Genomic DNA, 23007 nt, shown 5'->3' on the forward strand with positions numbered 1-23007 from the left:
CACCCACGAACCCGCTCTCGCGAGACTCGAACCCAGGACCTACCAGTCTCGGGCCGAAGCCCTTAACCGATAGACCACTGAGCTGGCATCCAACGGTGTTAATGTCTAACTTCAACTGATCCACGAAGTTGAGCAACCATTCACCAATTGTCTTCAGTGAGTTCCTATCTCACAACAGACGTGGTTGAACTCCACTGGTCACTGCTTCCCACTAGAACTCCAGGACATGTATCTTGAAGTCAGTCACTAGCTCGAGACTGGTAGATCCTGGGTTCGAATCTCGCGAGAGCAGGTTCGTGGATGCGCACTGCCACTGAGGAGTCCCATAATAGGACGAAACGGCCGTCCAGTGCTTCCAGGTTTTCGATGGTGATCTAGCTTCAATTGACTCATGATTTCAACTTTGAAAAATACTGAAATCTCCACAAATCCCCTTCTTAATATGACTTTTCCTAATTTTCTAGTGATTTTAGTCAAATTTATTGATAATGCACTTCCATTCATATGCTTTACAAGTAGATTAATGTTCAAAATGTATAGTTATCACATTTGTAAAGTCTTTGAATGATATCCTTAAGATTTTACCATTGTTTCCATGAATAACATTTTCTTAGATTGCTTAGTGAAAAGAAATATAAATGGAGTTCTAAATTTATCCATCTACCGAAAGCCCACACACTCCAATCGTTACATCGACTTCCATTCAGCACATCCTTTCAGTGCTAAAATTTCGTTAGCCTTAAATCTTGTTAGAAGAGCCAACAAGATCATCTCTTCAGAAGAGGACAAACAAAAAGAACAAAAGAATATAATTAGCATCTTACAATTTAATAATTTTCCTATGAAGATTATTAGAAGTATATTAAAACAAGACAATTCAGTACACAATAATAATAATAATTCGAATGAAATGCCATGGATTGGTACTGCAGTCTTACCATACCGTCATGACACAACTGAAGAACTCCAACGGATATTAAGACAACACAGAATTAAAGTATATTACAAAACAACTAACACACTTCGAAATACTTTAGTTCGATTAAAAGAAAAAATACCATTCATGTCTACACAGAACTGCGTCTACAAATTAGGTTGTGTCGATTGTGATGCCTTCTATATTGGAGAGTCATCTCGCGAAATCTTAACTCGCGCTAAAGAACATATCAGGTACACAAAGAAACCGCCTAATAATCCTGTAGAATTAGATAGACTTCAGATTAAATCGGCAATAGCAGTTCACGCCATTTTCAACAGTCATCAAATTGATTTCGAAAATATCAAAATACTACAGAAAGGTTTTTCTAACTACAAAGAAAGAAGAGTAGCTGAAGCTTTCCACATAATGCTTAATCCCACTGCCCTCAATAGAAAGGAAGGCCTTACCATACAGCCTACTTGGACCATCTATCCTAGTCACTCAGTCTGATATTATTTACAATTTCACACCATTACATTACAAATCAAACTCTATCCTTTGTAATTATAAAGGTCACACAGTTTTCATTATTAACAGTGCATACATACACACAAAATTACATCCATGTCGCTTATGAATCACCTTGACCGAAATGAAATGACGTGACAGTGATTTATTCAGACCTGTTTTTGATTGATCACCTAATATTCTTTGATTGTTCCGTTGTACTATTTAAACTTGGATTAATATTAATTTGGTTATTTATTCTCTGAAGAAGTGGCTTACACTGAGTCACGAAACGTCAGAAAATCTAATTTTTCTACTCATTGGGATATTACAAATATATAATTTATTTATAACAATCTACCCAATGCTCAATTTATTCAAAATTATCAAATCAAGTCTTGGTAATGATACCTATTTTATTAATAGGTATTTTTGTAGAGTACGGGAACTTAGGTAGGGACAACTGATCATTTACTCACTGTTTACATTCCTGTTCTCTTTAATTCGGTCCTCTCAACCTTCTGTTGCCAGGTATTCCACTTCTGATTGGTCTTACATACTACTTGTGTCGTCAGACATAAGTAGCATGAACCCTATATGTATTAACTGAGTGTTAGTCATTTGATTAATATTAATTTTAGATTAACTTATGAAGCGTTTGTAAGAAAGTAGAGAAGATGCAAAGAGTTAACTGAAACCAATTTTTTTACAGTGAAATCCAGCTTATTACTGCAGTTCGGAACTATTTTGATAACAAAATGTTTTAAGAACTTTTAATTACAAATTATGCAAATTCTGATTAACCATTTACTACGTTGTTCAAATGAATGAAATGTGTATACTGGATTGAAAGAAAACATAATACTATTTATACTAAGACTATTACTTGGAAAGTTATGAATGATGGTCAGTGAGGTAGTCAACGTGCCTAAATATCGGTTAAATATGAATTATTTGAAACCAGTTGTTTACTGATGTTGATTCAGTAATAGCTGTCAAACAAGTTTAACTCAAATGTTGATGTACTTTTGAAACTGACATTAAATAAACAAGTACTTCAATAATGGAATGATTATAAAAGGGACTTATGATTAAGTCAATTATAATTGGCTTAGTTTTAATGCTTTCATTTTTTCAAATCAGTTTGTGTTAGTTAAAGTCAATTTTTTCTGTGGAATACAACTAAATTTCATTCTCAACTTTTATTTTTATTTATTTATTTAAACAAATAAATATTGGTACAAGGAAGCACCAGATACATATGCGCTGCACAAATCTCATCCGTTTTGTATGAGGGCTGTGATACTGCACAGATGCTCAAACTGAAGCATTTGGTTTTCTTAGGGGGTCACACCCGGAGCCTTTGACCTAAAGATCTGATCCACAAGGCAATGGAGCATTGTAAGGAGATGCAGTTCCATGGTAGTTGGTGACCAACGATTGATTCATATGCCATTTGTTTCATCAAGATACTGGAGCCCAGGTGCACCATTGGTTTGGAACCAGGGTTTTCCAATTCTCCTAGGTGGACTCTCCGTGTCCATCAACCCGATTAAAGCGCCGGACATTCGCTTTTCGTCTTCTCGATTTCGTAAACAACAGTAATGCCACGAGTAGGACTTCCCTGGGGCAGAAAAATTTCGAGAGGGAGGGCGGACTCTCCTCGCTCTCGGCCGTACCAGGGCATTTGGGGGCTCATTCTTAACTAATTAATTGTTTTGAACGATATTGTTCGTATATAAATATTTATTTCTTTTAATCACCTTAAGTTTATCAGATTAGCAATTCTTATCATACAGTACCTACTGGGAATCGAATTGAGTAAAAACTATTATTACTATATATATGTATATACCAATGTATTGATACATCATTAATTTTAGTAAGTAGGAAATCAAGAGAAAAGTGTTTTGACTCACTTTCTTGTTCTTCTGTAAATTTGAGTGACGAATTAGGATTTATGGAAAGATTCGAGGCTGGTTATTAGAACCTAACCATGAAGCCTTATCAGTTGTATGTTCTAATTATGGCATCTATATATAGATCTTTGTATCAACTAAGATCTCAGTAACTAGCCTTTAATTTTCTGAAAACCTTTAATTTGGGACTTTGATTTACAGTGAAACAAGAATGTAAGTTAGAACTTCTTATTTTCATATGAAATTTAAATCAAAGTAATTTCAAGACTGACATTGAAATTGACATGATTATGGAACATTAAGATCGAAAAGCGGTAAAACTACAAAAAGAAAAATTCATCTACCCTCCCTGATGTTTACAAGATCTTGAAAATTTTTGGGATAGTTTAAGTTAGACGAAATGACTGTTAAAAGCTTCCCAATTAATCGAAAAAATTATCACCTACTTTGCATAACATAATCTACACTTTAGCTAGTTGTGTCGGGTCAGAATTCGTGAGCTTTTTTAGTAAGCTACAGTCAAATTTTCAATGTAAACTCAAAATGTGAGCTAATGTGTCTGAAAAGGTAGCATGAGTTGAACATATGCTTACGTCTCTCTTAAAAATCAGTGAAAAGGAAATTATTTGTTTTATAGAGTAAATCATGAAATAATCTTAGTTAGAAATTCGTTGAAAACCAGATAACATTGAACAGCATTTTCTTCACGGTATGAGACACCTTAGCAGAACTTAATCACGAACTCACCAGAGGAGTAGTCTTTGAAGAGGCTACGATCGGTTGTGTCCTGCCGTATCGACAATAGTCAGTCAGTTACTTGATCGTTCCTCAACATTACCAATCGACCGAAATTAAAAACACAAATCAACGCGTACCAACTCAGAGGTGTAAAGGTTAACTCTTTGATGCAAGACCTGTTGGTACTGTGTTCGATATCAGGTTAAGCTGCAGTTATTTCACTGCTGAGCAGTCTAATTGTACAATGAAACGACTGTGTATTGCTTTTTCCATTTTAATGGTTTTCAAACTAAGATCGGCCCATGATGTAGTTTTAAAAATTCATCAACCTCTACAAATTCTCTACAGTATAAAGTAATTATAATTTTATTTAAAAGTAAAATGGTTTATTATCCTTTTAATTTATGACAAAAAACTAGGTTGACTGTTATCATTACTACTACTACTCCTACTACTCCTACTCCTACTATTTTCAGGACAAAGATTGTTTACTATAATTTCTGTACAAAGAAATAAGTTGAATGATCAATAACCGTTTCATTGGTTGGTTGAAAAACTATGTAGTATTATCTATTTAATTCTGTCTTTATTATTAGTAACAGATTTTTTTGTTTATCACAGTTCGAGTAATTTCATTAAACACATTCAAGTAATTTAATGTGTTTACAGATAGACTGTGAAATCCTAGCCATCATCCATCTTTACTTATAATGCTTGTGATTTAAGGCAATATTGAGGCAATCCATACAGGATGCTCATATGTTAATAAGAGACTGATCAATTGCAGTCCTAGAAATCAATAGGAAGATTAAAACAAACAATACAAAAGTGAATTAAAACTTCCACTATTGCACAAGCTAGTGGTTATCAGGACTCAGTAGCTAAGTGGATAACGCGACGGCGTTTGAAACGAACCGTACTGCGTTCTAGAGCTGTAGAAAACATTAGCTCTGGGATGCAAGTAAATCCGGCTGACGAGTCCTACATAGGACGGGACGCGCGTCCCAGATTCTACTACTAGCCACTATCCATCTTTGCTTATAAGACCGGGAACTCGTTTGCAATAAAATTGTAGGCTGTTAAATTGTATGTTAAATAATAACTTGAAAATTACTAATTATTCATTGTATTTAAAACACTTGACTAATGTAGGTATATAGTTGAAATCATGAGTCGATTGAAGCTAGACCACCTTGGAAAACCAGGAAGCACTAGACGGCCGTTTCGTCCTATTATGGGACTCCTCAACAGTGCGCACCCACGATCCCGCCTCACGAGATTCGAACCCGTGACCTACCGTTGGATGCCGGCTCAGTGGTCTATCAGTTAAGTGCTCGCCCGCGAGACTGGTAGGTCCTGGGTTCGAATCTCAAGAGGCGAGATCGTGGATGCGCACTGCTGAGGAGTCTCGCAATAGGACGAAACAGCCGTCCAATGCTTCCAGGTTTTCCATGGTGGTCTAGCTTCAATTGATTCATGATTTCAACTATATATAAAAATTACTAAAAAATCTCCACAGAAAACCACCTAATATAAGTATCATTATCAAGTTTTGATTTGATAATTTCAAATAAATTGACCATTGGGTAGATTGTTATAAACAAAATATAATATACATTTGTAATATCCCAATGAGTAGAGAAATTAGATTTTCTGATGTTTCGTAACTCAGTGTAAGTCACTTCTCCAGAGAATAAATAACCAAAATAAAATTAATCCAAGTTTAAATAGTAGTCACGAAATATGAGAAAATCTGATTTTTGTTGTTGCTATTTAATAAATTATAGTGAAAAGAAACGTGTATTGTTGGCAGTTCTAGTTTTGTATGTGGTATCGTGGATGAGCCCTGCTGAGGAGTTTTATGCTAGGACGAAATGGCCGTTCAGTGTTTACAGGTTTCCAATGGTAGTTTAACTTAGATAGACTCGTGATTTCGACTTTTAAAATAATGAGATTTATTATCATCTTTCTCTCTCTCTTAGCATTATATCGAAATAATTGAGAAAGGATTTAAAATGAGGAGAGTAACCGATGCGTTTCACGTGATGCTTAATCTCTTTGACCTCAATTAGAAAGGAGGCTTGTATATTCATCCAGCTTGAACTGTATATCTAAACAACCACATTTGACCTTATTAATTTTCCACACAACAACATGTATATATATACACACATTATTACGACCTCGCTAAATCATTTTACTAATGCATACTTTTTCATACCCACATTCTGATGCACAAATTAATGCAGGTTATACAGATTCACCTTAATCAAGAATAAATTGACATTGACTTATTCAGACCTATAATGATTTTGATTGTACTAAAAATTTTTTGTATTGTCTAATTTGTACTGTTCAATTAATTCGGTTATTTATTTACTCTGAAGAAGTAGCTTACACTAAGTCACGAAACTTCAGAAATACGATTTTTTTACCAATGAGGATGTAACAAAATTTTTATTTAAATTCACTTAGTATTGTTTATTTGAATCTTCCCATTGATTTTTATGACTGCAACTGGTCAGTCTCTTATTGGCATGCTGTGCGTATTGCCTCTATATGACCGTAATTCACAAGCCTGATAAACAAAAATGGATAGTGGCTAGCAATGGGATCCAGGACGCGCGTTTCGTCCTATTTGGGACTCGTCAGCTGGATACACCCACATCTCAGAGTTGATGTTCACTCTGGGACTCCAACCCAGTATAGTTCACTTCAAACGCCATCACGTTATCCACTCAGCTACTGAGTCCTGATAGCCACTTGCTTGTGTAATGGGGTGAATTATATTTATTATCAATCCGTTCTATTTTATTTAGGCACTTATGAGTATGAGTTTCTAGATTTGATACTTAATTTGAAAGACAAAACATACGAGATAATTATCCTTAAATTAAAAAAAATAAACATAATTGATTGATTAGATAATCAGTGACAGAGATGTTTCACATTATTACTGATAATAAAATCAATATTCTAATGAATTATATTTTATATTAGGGTATCATTTTTTATCCAATCAATTTATTCTATATTTTGACAAGTTGTAACATTTAACAAATGGGATGAAATGTGCTCCCTAGATTCCACTGCCAGCCACTATCCATCTTTACTTATAATGCTTGTGACTTAAGGCGATATCAAGGCAGTTCGCATAAGATGTATATGTGCTAACAAGAGATTGATCAATCGCAGTCCTAAATAACAATGAGAAGAGGTTATAAGTGTTATAGTAGCCCTTAATCTGACTGCATTTAGGTCGTGTGGATGATTGTTATTGAAATATACATGTCGCCAATCCTTGTATATAATAATTGACTTAAGTTGTGTTAGTGAACTGTAGGAGCTGGTACTATGTCAAGCCCGAATAGGTTATTCTAGCCTCTGGAAAGATTAATTTATTCATTGTTCTCAAGCTATATTTTGACCTTGTTAATTATTCACCTGTCAACCTTGACTGTTTTTATGTAAACGTGTGTGTGTGTACATTTTTTGTTATACTTCATCAGATGTCTGTAACTTATTTTTGGTTTGACTATAAATATCGATTGACGCTTGACAAAACTGAGTTGACTCACTCTCCTTCTTCATTGCGCATCATTTTGTTTTGCTTCGCTTTCGATCAACGGTTGTACGAAATATAAGTATTCAAAAATCCATTCTCGTATTTGATTCATTCAATTCCGTTATTCTTTTGTGGCCCTACATCTGACTTCAATTAGATCGTGTGATTGATTATTATAGAAATATACATATCACCAATCCTCGCATATAATCATCGACTTGAATCGCGTGTTAATACAAAAGATAACATCATGACTATAACTTAACGAATATCTAGTTACTATATAATTCAGTATAAATAATCAGCATTAAAAGAAAATATTCACACTTCTATTCCAATGAGTGAAACATCTTCAATTTTCTGTTTGGTTTTGAAAATTGTTGTGTATCAAGGTGTCTTTTTATTGAAGGGAGCTATTACATTACATACACTAAGATACATTGAAACAAAATAAAATGAATTCATTATAATCATAATGGGGATTTGTGGAGATTGTAGTAATTTTAATAGTTGAATGTATAAGTCGATATAAGCTAGATAATCATTGAAAACCTGAAGGCACTTGACGCCCTTTTCTTCTAGTATGAAACTCCTCAGCAGTGCGCATCCACGATCCCTTATGCAAACACTTAACCTTTGGATCATTGAACCAGCATTCGACAGTGGTAATGTCGAACGTCAATCGATCCATGATTTTGAGCAACTCCTCATCCATTATTTGAAGTGAATCCTGTCTCTACTTGACACGAATTGGATTTCACTGGTCATGGCTTCTTGTCCTGTACACCTCGGTGTTATCAACCACACGTGGAGAAATTCGAACACTTCACTTCTACCCGAAGTTTGTGCTGATGATGTCCTTCAGAAGAACGATGAAAGCTCCACGACCGAACCATTCAGCTCAGAGAACAAAACTCCATCTAAATATTTAATGTTATAGATTGATTATTCTGACCAAAGTTAATACTATGGTCAAATACAAACAAAATACATTGGTAACTACAAATGAATTATAGATCAGAGGGGGTTTTGTGGAGAATTTAGTATTTTCACAGTTGAAATCATGAGTCAATTGAAGCTAGACCACCATCGAAAACCTGGAAGCACTGGACAAAATGAATTGTTATAACATCTGAATCAACAATTTTAGTGATGTATAGATTTTGTTTAGATCAATTAATTGTAAACACTGTTACGCTTACTTTTTTTTCTTATGACGATCAAATTTTATTGATGAGTAAGAAATAGGAGAAATCCAGGTCAGGGGATACCTGTTAGTTGTCTACAACTACCTAACATCAAAGCTTTATTTAGCTTTAGAATACACAGGAATGCTAAATGTAAGGAACTGTGTAATTGAGTTATTCATCAGTAAGTCCTATAGGAACCTGTTTACTTTAGTTTTAACTGTACAGTTGTATACAAATGTAATAAAATAATTTGTTTAGGATGTTTTGAGCATAAATTATACTGATTCAGATAAACTAATAAACTGAACCTCTGATTATACAATTGAACTTTGATTGCCAATGAGAATTTGTAGTTTTTCTGCTTCTCTTACAATGGTTGTTTAAATCTTCCCATTTGTGTATATGACTGTAATAGATCAGTTTCTTTTGACATATGTACATCCTGTGGAGATTTCCTCAGCCTTGTCATTAAGTTACAAGCATAATAAGTTGAGTTGGATGGTGGCTAGCAGTGAAGCCCAGGACGCGCATTTTATTTTACTGGAATAAACAAACCTAAAGTAACTGGTTGATTTCAGTCTTAAACACCAATATGAAAATTCAAACAACCAATATAATGGAATCAAAATTCATCTCTTTTCACAAGTCATTGTCTATATTCGGATTCAAGGGCTAGGCGGATAACGCTTCAGCGATTGAAGTGGACGGTTCTAGATGTGAGTCCCGGAGTGAACATCAGTTTTGAGATCCAGTCGATCATTAAAAAAGAGAAAAAAATCTTACATCATATATTCTACTATCATCCACCAGCCAGTACTACTTATAATTTTTGTTATTCACTTTGAAAAATGTTTTTTTGTATATTTGTAGCTAATAAGCTTTCTTGTTTTCTTTTAGGCCTCATCTCCTGATGAAAAAGCATTCGTGGAAACATGTCGTGATTTAGGCGTAGTATATCATGGTTCAGATGAAAGTGGATTACTAGTAAGTTAATAGACTTAATTATTCATTCAATGAATTTGATTTGGTTAAATTTGAATAATTCCTCAACAAAACGTTTTTGTAAGTGCTCAATATATGTAACATTATTGCCAGTGTTGGAAAAATAAAAAAAAGAATGACAACGTATTCACTGAGTTTGATGGAGTTTTGTTCTTAGAGCTCAGAGAATAAAACTCCATCAAAATCATCCACTTGAGCTACAAATCTTCTCCACCGTTATTTAGTTTAGATTCTGCAATTAAATAATATTTTATATAAAGGTTAAAAAGCCAATTTCTGTGTAAATAACAAGTTTACTAGGAACTACAAACGGATAATAAAATAAAAAACAAAACATGAGTCAATTGAAGCTAGACCACCAAGGAAAACCTGAAAGCACTGGACGGCCGTTTTATCCTATTATGCAAACGGCGTGCAATCACACTGCTAAAAACTTGTTTTCCTCTTGGTCTAAGCTTCTGTAAAATGTGCTAAGAGATGCGAACACTAACCATCCTTTCTTTTCTTCTGACTTATGTAGTTTGATGCATACATGTAAACTTGTATAGACAAATGAAGAAATATTAAAACTTAATAAATTCCTATTTTTTCTTACTTTACTGAAATTTATCAATGATAACTATTGTCATTTTTATAAATCTAAAATTTTTACTTTAATACCATATATGACATATATATTTAGATATAAATTTTATCACAGGCTTAATATTCAGTGGTAGATAACTAGTTTGTTCTAGTTTAAGACTCATACAAACATGTAATGTTTGTATGATCTATAAAAAATTTATTTAAACTTGATCATACAAGTATTGTAGTCATGGCAACTATTATTTATTAAAACAAATCTCTATCGAATACATCATGTAAAGTATTTTATTCATTACCATGTTATTTTTCATCAGTTTTTATTGTAAACTCATCATTAAAATAATCCGTCGTGATTATTTTAAATCTTACTATTGTTTGTCTGTTACTTTTTAACATTTGAATAACCTATACAAAGTAATGTTTAAAATTAGTTACTATCATAAATAGACCTTAGATTTTTCAAATAAGATAGTAACATCAATTTGTTCTCCTTATTCAAATCCCTTTTAAATTATTTTAAACTTTTATTATAAAGTACTAAGTTAAATGGTAACATCTCAATGGTAACCCTGAAAACTTCTATTATGTACTTGTGTTGCCTAACAACCAAATTAAGGTATTAATAGCTGGAAGTAAAGTTGTTATTGTTATTGTTGTTGTTCTTTTTTTTGTATATTTAAACTTTATATTCTAACCTATTTTATTTGATCTCTTTAGAAACCACATTGTTTTAAGAAAGGAAATGTTCTTTTTGGTTTCCAATGTACCAATGAACTATACAGTTATATGTACTTTATTAAATCTCTGGATAGGATCAAAATTCTTATGGAATAAAATAGATGAAGCGAATGATTGTCTATATTCTCCCAGTGGAGTCTATGATCACATCACTAGCCAACCAATTTTGTTTTAATCTTAAGGCTATCTTCATTAATGTTAGTGAGACGTAAATATGAAAATTAGTACAGAATCCTGTAGAAAGTTTTCTTTTAAAGAATGCAATAAAACTAAGACATTCTACAAATCTTGTAGCAATATCCCACATCAAATCTAAAGTACTATTCTCATTGACTAACACTAGGGTTAAATTTGAGAGATTTTACAGTTGTTGGATAAATTTATTTACATACAGTAAGTATTCAAATTTACATAAGAACATGATAAGCAAAGATATATGGTTGCTACTAATAGAATTCAGGACGTGGGTTTCGTCCTATTTTTGTTACTCGTCAGTTGGATATACCTGCATCCCATAGTTTATGCTCATCTCAGGACTTGAACCAACTACCATTCTCTTCAAACGCCATTACATTATCGAATTAGCTACTGAGTCCCAAACACTTAATTATTGTGCAAATTCTGTCAAATTATCTTAAGTAATCATTGAAGATACATTTAGTTCTCTACTTTTAACTGAAACAAGAAAAATAAAGATAATGGAATAACATGAATTGATTTATCTAATGGATTCTGTTCAGTCGCTTACAATCTATTATTCATACACTTAGTATTGTTTGTTTGAATCTTCCCATTGATGTGTTAGGACTGCAACTGGTCAGTCTCTAATTGGCATATGTACATACTATGCGTATTGCCTCGATATAGCCTTAATTCACAAACATTATAAGCAAAGATAGACAGTGACTAGCAGCAGAGTGAACATCAACTCTGAGATGCAGGTACATCCAGCTGACGAGTCCCAAAATAGGACGAAACGCACGTCCTGAATTCCACTGCTGGCCATTATCCATCTTTGCTTACAATTATTCAAATGTTTATTATTTTTAGGAATATTCTAGAATAGATAACCAAATAGTAACAAAAATATAATTTTACAAAATTAAAGATTGAAATCAGAAATTATTTTATTTGAATAATTAAACCTAATTGATTTAATGTAGAAGATGAAAATTGGAAAATTATAGTAATTAAGGTCATTTAGCCAGGTAAATTTCTGATGTCATGAATATACATGAAAGTGAAACGATCAAGGTAAAAATGATCCAACATTATATATCATTTTAAAGATATATATATATATATATATATAATTTAAACACATACTATTGGTACAAGGAAGCACCAGATATATATGCGCCGCACAAATCGCATTCAATTTATGTGAGGGTTGTGATACTACCCAGGTGCCCAAACTCAAGTAGGTGGTTTAGTTAGGGGGCCACACCCGGAGACTTTGACCTAAATGTCTGATCCACAAGGCAGTGGAGCATCGTGAGGAGATGCAGACCCATGGTAGCCGGTGACCAACGATTAGTTCATACGCCATTAGTTCCCTCAGGATACTGGAGCCAGCCCATGTGCACCATTGGTTTGGAATTAGGGTTTTCCAATTCCCCTAGGTAGACTTTCCGTGTCCACCAACCCGGTTAAAGCTCCGAACATTCGTTTTTCGTTCTCTCAATTTTGTAAACAACAGCCCGGCTGTGAGAAGACAGTGAGTAGGACTTCCCTGGGGCAGAGGCAATATACACGTGGCTATGTGAGAGCATTTCGAGCGGGAGAGCGAACTCTCCCTGCTCTCGGCCGTACCAGGGCATTTGGGGATATATATATATATATATATATATATATATATATAATTAAAATAACTCATGATGTCATTGAATAAAAAAAAGAGAATTCAGCGAAGAAAATCTTTCTTTCCGACGAAATCATTTACTTAAGCTGTACATTGGCAATCCTTGAACTCAAGCCTGAACTTTGCGTACAGAAACGATTTTTTCAAACTCTCACCTTTCCTTGGCTCTAATTCCCTTAATGGGTATGTTTCTGGTTGTGCTTTTTCCCCTTTTCTTCACTTTTATTTGATTATTATCCGGTTTTTTTTAAATTACTGTTTTACATTTTAAGCTCTAATCAGTAATTATAGTCATATGCTCACTAGTGACTGACTTCAAGATACATATCCTGGAGTTCTAGTGAGAAGCAGTGACCAGTGGAGTTCAACCACGTCTGTTGTGAGATAACAACTCACTGAAGACAATTGGTGAACGGTTTCTCAAACTTCGTGGATTGTTTGAAGTTAGACATTAACACCATTGGATGCCGGCCGACTCAGTGGTTTAATGGTGCGTCCTGGGTTCGAATCTTGCTCGCGAGACGGGATCGTGGATGCGCACTGCTGAGGAGTCCCATAATAGGACGAAACGGCAGTCCAGTGCTTCCAGGTTTTCTATAGTGGTCTACCTTCAGTTGACTCATAATTTCAACTATGAAAACACTAAATCTCCACAAAACCCCTTCTGATTATAATCCGTTATTATTATTATTATTACTACCTTATACAAGTTTTCTTAATTATTATTCAGTTTATTATTATGACCTTTCTGTTTGTCGCTTTCCTTCATACCTGTCAATTGGACTATTATCTGACCTATAAATTATTTTCTTCCTTACCCCTTGATTAGTACGTAACCTCATTTGTTATTTATTGTCGAATCCATTTATAATGCAATCTTTCCTAACCTCTTGTAGATATATATTTTCCATATAACTATATATACAAATGTACAGCTTGAGTAAATGATTTCATCGAAAAGGAAATTGAGTTTACATCCTTTTAATAAAAGTATTCTTAAATATCAACATTGTGTTCACTATAAATAAATAAATATTTTCATAGTTGAATTCATGAGTCAATTGAAGCTAGACCACCATGGAAAACCTGGAATTACTGGACGGCCGTTTCGTCCTATCCCAATGAGTAGAAAAATTAGATTTTCTGTTGTTTCGTAACTCAGCAGTGTAAGTCACTTCTTCAGAGAATAAATAACCAAATTAAAATTAATTCAAGTTGAAATAGTACAATGGAACAATAAGAATATTAAATGATCAATCAAAAAAAAGATTATTAGAAATATATTAAAACAAGACGGTTCAGTGTGTAATAATAATAACTCGAACGATATGCCATAGTTTGGTACTGCAGTCTTACCATACCGTTATGGCACAACAGAAGAATTCCAAAGAATCTTAAAACAACACAGAATTAAAGTATATTACGAAACAACGAACACACTTAGAAATACTTTAGTTCGATTAATAGAAAAAAAATCCCATTCATGTCTACACAGAAATATGTCTACAAATTAGGCTTTCGATTGTGATGTCCTCTATATTGGAAAGTCATTTTGCGAAGTCTTGCGAAGTACACAAACAAACCTCCTAATAGTCCTGTTGGACTGGATAGACTTCAAATTAAATCTGCAATAACAGTTCACGTCATTTTTGACAACCACCAAATCGGTTTCAAAAAATACCAAAATATTACAGTAAGGCTTTTCCAATTGCAAAGAAAGAAGAGTAGCTGAAGCGTTTCATATAATGCTTAATCTTACTTCTCTCAAGAGAACAGAAGGCCTTACCATACATCCTACTTGGACTATTTATCGTGGCGACCTAGTCTGATATTATTTACAATTTCACACTATTACCTTACAAATTGAATTCTATCCTTTCTCATTATAAAAGTTATACAATTTTCATCATTAACAGTGCACACATACACACACACATTTACATACATGTCGCTTATGAATCACCTTAACCGAAATGAAATGACATGAGATTGATTGATTCAGACCTGTTTTTTTATTGATCACTTAATATTCTTATTGTTCCGTTGTACTATTTCATCTTGGATTAATTCTGACTTAGTTATTTATTCTCTGAAGAAGTGACTTACACTGAGTCACGACCCTGCATTTTTCTTGCAAGCGACATAGCAAGCTCAGGGGTCATCAAGGAGCATTTCAACCAATCAGCGATTAGTTAGAAGTTATGTGAAGTTATGTTACTAAAATAACGAAAGTGGAAAAGTCACATGTGGAGATCCTGATTAGCTGATTGATACACTGCTACTATGTTTAGCAGTATTCTAGAACTTTCAGTAAAAACTCAAGGACTCTAAATTACTATAAAATCCCCATATTTTCTGTACATGAATGAACCCTGTAGTAAAGTGCTTCCCTCACACTTTGTGCCTTTTCTCTGGTCTTCAAGTCGGTGTATGGTTCTAGCTCGGGGGTACGGAACTAGCTTAGGGAAGCGAATATAGCGTTCACAATCGGCCAGACGTAACAGTCAGAAAATCTAATTTTTCTACTCATTGAGATATCAAAGGGGGTTTTGTGGAGAAATTAGTATTTTCATAGTTGAAATCATGAGTCAATTGAAGCTAGAGCACCATGGAAAACCTGGAAGCACTGGATGACCGTTTCGTCTTATTGTTGGAATCCTCAGTGGCAGTGCGCATCCACGACCTCACACGCGAGCAAGATTCGAACCCAGGACCTACCAGTCTTGCGTCAGAGATATTACAAATATATTATATTTATTTATAACAATCTACCTAATGTTCAATTTATCCGAAATTATTAAATTAAAACTTGCTAATGATACATATATTATCGTGTTCACTGTTGAACAAATAACGAATGATTGTACTGTTGAAAAGCAAAATGTTATTCGTTTAGTCTCATCTTTGGTGAATTATTGTCAAAGACCTAGACACTTATTATTCTTTGTCTTTTTCAAATTTGTAAACTTTAGCACTTTCATGTAATACGTCTTTTTACTTCTGTAGTTAGATAGCTTTCTTAGCAATCAATCAAAGATTTCGATCCATCACTTGGTATAATATACCCTCCTTTATCCATTACAAATCACATCGAAACTCATTATCAAATCATTATCCTATAAGTTTCATAATAACTTTGGGTAATCATTAGAGAAAATTTATTATCCCATTGTTTATTATCATCACAAGTTGAAATCTACAAATGACTTATTAAGATGAAAAATGAAGAGCTCATATATTTGAAATTATTACCATATCATAAATAAAATGTGTATATAATTGTAGTGAACAAGAACAATGGGTGAGGACAATCGAATGTATTTGAGCATAAAAATAACAGATTATTTCACTAGAATCTGACAACTATACATTAAACAATTAATTTGTAAACTATCAATGAATTGTCTCAATATTGACCATTCCTTCTGAAAATATCAGTTCATAGTCTGCGATTATTATTGTTCATGCATTTTCATAACAATTGCGTTTCGTTTCTGTTCTCTCCCCCAAATGCCCTGGTATGACTGAGATTTGGGAGGCCCCGTTCTCTCTCTCGAAATGCTCTCACATGGCCACGCGTATACAGCCTCTACCAAGGAAGTCTTGCTCACTGCCTTCTTGTGGCGGGGGTGTTGTTTATGAAATTGAGAGGACGAAAAGAGAATGTCCGACGCTTTACCTGGGTTGGTGGACACGGAAAGTCCACCTAAGGGAGTTGGAAAACCCTGGTTCCAAACCAATGGTGCACATGGCCTCCAGTATCCTGAGGGAACAAATGGCGTATGAACTAATCGTTGGTCACCGGCTACCGTGGCACTGCATCTCCTTACGATGCTCCACTGCCTTGTGGATCAGATCTTTAGGTCGAAGGCTCCGGGTGTGACCCCCTAAGAAAACCACCTACATGAGTTTGGGAACCTGTGTAGTATCACCGCCCTCATACAATTCAAATGAGATATGTGCGGCGCATATATATCTGGTGCTCCTTTGTACCAATATTTATGTGTTTAAATAAATAAATAAATAGATCTCTCCTTATCGATCTTCTAGTGAAATACATTCTCTACCTGACCATCACCATATACTACTTATGTGGATGTAAGCAATCCACACCACATAATGACTTAATAATACCGACCTTATGTAAACATTCATTTATGAGTCATTGAACCCGAAAATTACATCAATTAGATAAATATCATCAAATAGTATCATATCTTACTAAAGTTTCTTTATATCAATATAAGAATTCATAGGACTTATAATCAAATAAAGCGGTACTTCAACCAATACAACATTCTATTATCAAGATATATATATGAATAACAATGATACATAAATGTGGAGTCCCACACATCTTTTTTTCATTAATAAATTGAAATATTGTTGGTTTTTTCTTTTGCATTTTACAAAAAGAAAAAAAATTTTTTTCTCATATTAGCCTACGTTTGTATTTTTTTCTTTGGAATAGTCAATCAAAAAGATTTATATAGTAGTAATTTAGCACATTGATGAACAAAGGTGGAATTAATGTCAACTCTTTATATTATAAAGACGTTTACTGACTAGTGTTATTGTTTTCCAGAAAGGTTCTCTTTTATGAGAGATGGAGTTGTTAATTCTATTCCAGACCCTTCCGTTTTTACCCTGGCTTGGAACCGGCAGTAACCTTAGAAGAGCTATAACCGGTATAGTGTAATAAAGAAGAATACACTGTATCATATAATCAACACTTTTAATACTTTTAAGTTAGGTACATACATATTTTTTTCGGGAAATTGTACTGTTTAAAGCACTATTAACTCGATTCCTCAATTATCATATATACTCTAGTGCAAACAGTACCATCATGCATGATATTCAGTTGAATATATTACTACTACTACTACTACTACTACCTGACTTCTACTTTGTGATTTAAAATACAGTTTGTGGTATGAATTTTGAAGAATATCTGTCAGTTGATACGAGCAACTAATATCATCCAATATCGTCATACCTAAGTGTTGTTTTACTAGAGTAGCTTATTAAAAATGTATTATTACTAAAGGGTGATTTTCCATTCATTTTTCAAAATAGAAAATATAGTTAGTGATTGACCTTACATAAACAGATTTGATAAAACAAAAAGCAGTGATAATCTATTATATCTTATTTTATGTGAAATTTATATTTGAAATAATCTCTGAGATTGAAATTTAAATAATTTCAACGTTCTGTCCAGCAAACGTGTCTGGACATCTTCAGGGTAATAATATACTACTCTATACTCGGCACCCAATTTTTTTCAACCTATTCGTTCTAATTCACTTGGTATTGTTTTACTTGAATCTTCCCATCGATGTTTAGGACTGTAATTGACCAGTCTCTTATTGGCATATGTGCATACTCTGCGTATTGCCTCGATATGGCCTTAATTTACAAGCATTGTAAAAAAAGATGGATAGTGGCTAGCAGATGGAATCCAGGGCGCGCGTTTCGTGAAATTTAGGACTTGTCGACTGGATGTGCTTGCATTTCAGAGTTGGTGTTCACTGTGAGATGCAGATACCTACAGCTGACGAGTCCCAAATAGGACGAGACGAGCATCCTGAATTCCACTGATAGCTACTATCCATTTTTATTGACTCTAATTTTGACTAATATTCATATTTTATCTTATGTTTAAAATGCTGATGGATACTTTTGAAACTTCATTTGATTAACTATCATTATTAAACATCTTATAAAAGCATCTATGCATACCAATTACTTAAATAATCTGCTAAAGTCTTTAGAAGCTTATAACCAAAATGTACACTCTGCATTTTCACCAGTATAAGAACTGAATTTCAAAGGTTACACAACTAAAAATAGCATTTTTGTTAAATAGGTCAGTATTACAAGTAGATATTTATGAAATCTGAAGTTCAGATATCGACTACTTTATCAGATGTCCGTAATGAGAGCCAAAAATGCTGGCCAATCTTTAAAAATATTTTAATTATTTCAAGTGATATTGAGAAATAAAATTACATTGTAAGTTTTGTGAACATTTCATAGTAATCAGTGTTAAAGACGAATGTCTCTTTTTTCTGTTCTTAGATGTTGCCTAGACAATTTTTTTAGGTAATACCATTTCGATACGTTACTGAGTAATTATAATATTATATAGTTGTGATCATGAGTTAATTGAAGCTAGATCACCATGAAAAAACCTGGAAGCACTGGACGGCCAACTCGTCCTATTGTGAGACTCCTCAGTGGCAGTGCGTATCCACGCACCCTCCTCAAGTGATTCGAACCCAGGACTTATCAGTCTCGCACCAGAGCACTCAACTGATAGACCATTGAGCCGACCGGCATCCAACGGTGTTAATGTCTAACTTCAACTAATCCACGAAGTTTGAGCAACCGTTCACTAATTGTCTTCATTGAGTTGATATCTCCCAACAGACCTGGTTGAACTGCACTGGTTACTGCTACTCACTATAACTCCAGGAAATATCTTATGGAGCCAGTTACTAGTGAGCACAAGATCATTATCAGCAGGGGTTTTGTGGAGATTTTAGTAATTATAATATTCACACATAACTATTTTTATAGCGTAACCAAGCTTATCAATGAATAGTAATCAAAATCTTTTAGTTTAAAGTATTTTTAAATGACTGTTTATTAATGAAAGTTAGATCAGTTAAATCTGCTCTTACTCAAACTATCAGCACAGGATTCGGAATAGATAGCTTGAGTTTAAAAAAAAACTTAAAAAAAAAATCCATAAATTAAACCCTTTATTTGAAACTCATTACTTATGTGGTGTTACCTAAAATGCATTATTGTTCATAAATCCAAATACACTACTAAAATCTCTCTATCAATTAGCCTATGTCTTCATCCAAATATTATATATTTCAATGGTTACACAATTTTCTTATGTTTTACATATTTCAGGTAGTTACAATTCAAGGTGAAGCAGTGAGATATCGTTTATTAGATGTGCTTGAATTTGATGCAACAAGAAAATGTATGTCAGTAGTTGTACAGTTTGTACCAAATGAAAGTGGTGAATCTGAATCATTAAATTCTCTAGTTCTTATTTTATGTAAAGGAGCTGAAACAAGTCTTTTAAGTCGAGTAAGTCATTTTCACATATAATATAGCTGTTATTTGGTTTATACTTTCATCAGTCAGGTGTTTTCATAATTCCTGTCTGTTCTTGTATTATTACATTAATGAACCAAATAGGTTTTCTGATTTCATTTCAAACCAAGGTAACTTGGTTACAATTTTTGAAAACAAACTGTGAATTAAGGGTTAACGAATATCATTCTTTTGATAATAACGTCTTCAGTTATTTAAAATTAAACCAATTGGTAGGTGAATATTTTTTTCAGTGTTCAGCATACAACTTTAGTAATGAGGCTACATGTGGTGAAGACTCAATTTAACTCAACTAAAATGACTAATTTAATACGAACACTACCTTTTACAAATCGAAACTGCAGTTGATATAAAGAGAGAGTCGTATTACTATGAGATGGTACATATTATTTTTCTCGTAGTGTGGTGTGTTATATCCTAGTGAAGAATAAATTACGGGTAACTTCTGGGACCTATTAATCGACTAGTGTTATATATATATATATACTTATTGTATAACTATTCAGTAACTAGATTGTGTATATCTATATTCCTTTTGTTATAAGCTTTATTTTGACCTATAGACTATTATTATACGACTTACTAATCTTAAATTATACTCAGTTTATTAATTATAGTCTCCCACATTCACAGCCACTTTCAGGCTTGATCTTGTACAATTGTTATTTCTTATTGTGTGGTTTAATGTGGTCTGTTCGGCTGGTATATAAACCAAGTCTGTTTGAAATAAATGATTCGTATGGTGGGAGTTGTTATTGGCACTCTGGACTCAACAGAAAAAGCTAGGCAGATAAAGGACCAAATAAAGACACTAGCTGCTCATACCAGTAAATACATCATTGTTTTGGTACAATGCTAAGATTATATAGGTCTCATTTCGATTGGTGAGTAAATCACGTGATAATTAGCCGGGCTTGAAGAAACAACATGGTGTATACTCTGGGGTATGAAAATATAAAATACTCTTACATAGATGTTTATGGTCTTTACACGTAAGTACTGTTACCTGAGAAGACGGTAATGGGGTTTCAACCTGTGGATAATGACTGTAATCTAATTATTATCATTGATTTAATGCAGTTCATGTCTATGTGTATCAATTTAATCCTATCAAGATTATTATTTAAATAATGAGGTGTGAAAGTAAAATAACCATTCTTATTATACTGATTGAAGTTACTATTATTACTATTATTATTCTCATAGTTGAACTCATGAGTCTATTGAAGCTAGACCACCATGGAAAACCTGGAATTACTGGACGGCCGTTTCGTCTTATTGTGGGAATCCTCAGCAGTGAGCATCCACGATCCCGCTTCGTGAGACTCGAACCCAGGACCTACCAGTCTTCCGCCAGAGCACTTAACCGATAGACCACTGACTTCAAGACATATGCCATGGAGTTCCAGTGGGAAGCAGTGACCAGTGGAGTTCAACCAAGTCTGTTGTGAGATAACAATTCACTGAAGACATTGGTGAATGGTTGCTTAATTTCGCGGATTGGTTGAAGTTAGACATTAACACCGTTGGATGCTGGCCGACTCAGTGGTTTATCGGTTGAGTGCTCTGGCGCGAGACTGATAAGTCCTGGGTTCGAATCTCGTGAGTGTGGGATCGTGGATACGCACTGCCACTGAGGAGTCCCATAATAGGACGAGTTGGCCGTCCAGTGCTTCCAGGTTTTTTCATGGTGATCTAGCTTCATTTGACTCATGATTTCAACAATGAGAATGCTGGAATCTCCACAAAACCCCTTCTGATTATTATTATTATTAAGTCATTATTTTATCTGAGAGTGATCAATGCGCATAAATAAATTTCCTTACAATAATAATTAACTAATATAAAGTCATTATATAATTGAAATATTTATTGATTCAATAAATTATTCATAATTTTTGTTTCTAAGCTTATTAAAATAAAAGGGTCATTATGATCATTAAATTGACTAGTTCTATCCATTAAGATAATTTAATAAACTATATAAATATGAAGTTTATTTATAGAAGTTTTTTTGGCTTTTTTATTAAATTAAAAATATAAAAATTATTAGTTATGATGATGCCAAAAAGGAAACTTTTTGAAAGAAAATAGTTTCTAAGCAAATAATCAATTAAAACCAAAAGAAAACGGCGATATTGAATTTAAAACAAAAAAAAAGGAAAAACGAAATGAAAATGAATAAAAGGGGAGGGGGTGGAGATTTAGTATTTTCATAGTTGAAAGCGTGAGCCGATTGAAGCTAGACCACCAGGGAAAACATGGAAGCAGTGGACGACCGTTTCGTCCTATTGTGGGACTCATCAGCAGTGCGCATCCACGACCTCGCCTCGCGAGATTCGAAGTTTCGTTTGGTCGTATAAATAGTTCTGTCCGAAATGCTAATAGAACATTTATTAACATAAGTCATCATTTAATCAAAAATAAAATTTGATAGATTTTTCGGCAAGAGTAAGATTCATGGACGAGTAATTAGATTTAAGATTGCAAACCTTAAATGTTGTATCTGAAGTCATACAATTGTATGACCAAAAAGAATCTCGAAATTATAGCTTATGTCAGTTCGTGACTAAAGCTCAATCTTTAATTCTCAACCGTAACTTTGACATATAACTTTCAAATCTAATACCTTACAGTAATTTATAACCTTATTGCGAGCCTAGTAAGTAGTTGAAGTTTCACATGATCACTTTAGCATCACTTAAAGATCGCCAGTAAATTATAGTCTAGGCGTTTTCTCATAAAGACACGTACACGGTATACAATCTCGTAGCTAAATTCAATTAGATTTGTCAAAACAATTTTCTTTTTTAGCAGAGATGGATAGTGGCTAGCAGTGG

General features: G+C 33.7%; 1 protein-coding gene across 1 annotated transcript in view; it reads left to right on the plus strand.

Moving 5' to 3' along the window:
• Smp_163820 (phospholipid-transporting atpase) overlaps nt 1–23007 on the plus strand; it is a gene marked incomplete at both ends in the record, with an annotated part of 82686 nt that overhangs the window by 50608 nt on the left and 9071 nt on the right. The window contains 3 exons of the mRNA XM_018790311.1: nt 9736–9822; nt 19958–20066; nt 20097–20140. Coding sequence (XP_018655667.1) covers nt 9736–9822; nt 19958–20066; nt 20097–20140 — 240 coding nt within the window. The remainder of the gene's footprint in view (nt 1–9735; nt 9823–19957; nt 20067–20096; nt 20141–23007) is intronic.

The sequence above is a fragment of the Schistosoma mansoni genome, chromosome W (assembly GCF_000237925.1).
Source record: "Schistosoma mansoni strain Puerto Rico chromosome W, complete genome".
Classification (NCBI taxonomy): Eukaryota; Metazoa; Platyhelminthes; class Trematoda; order Strigeidida; family Schistosomatidae; genus Schistosoma; species Schistosoma mansoni.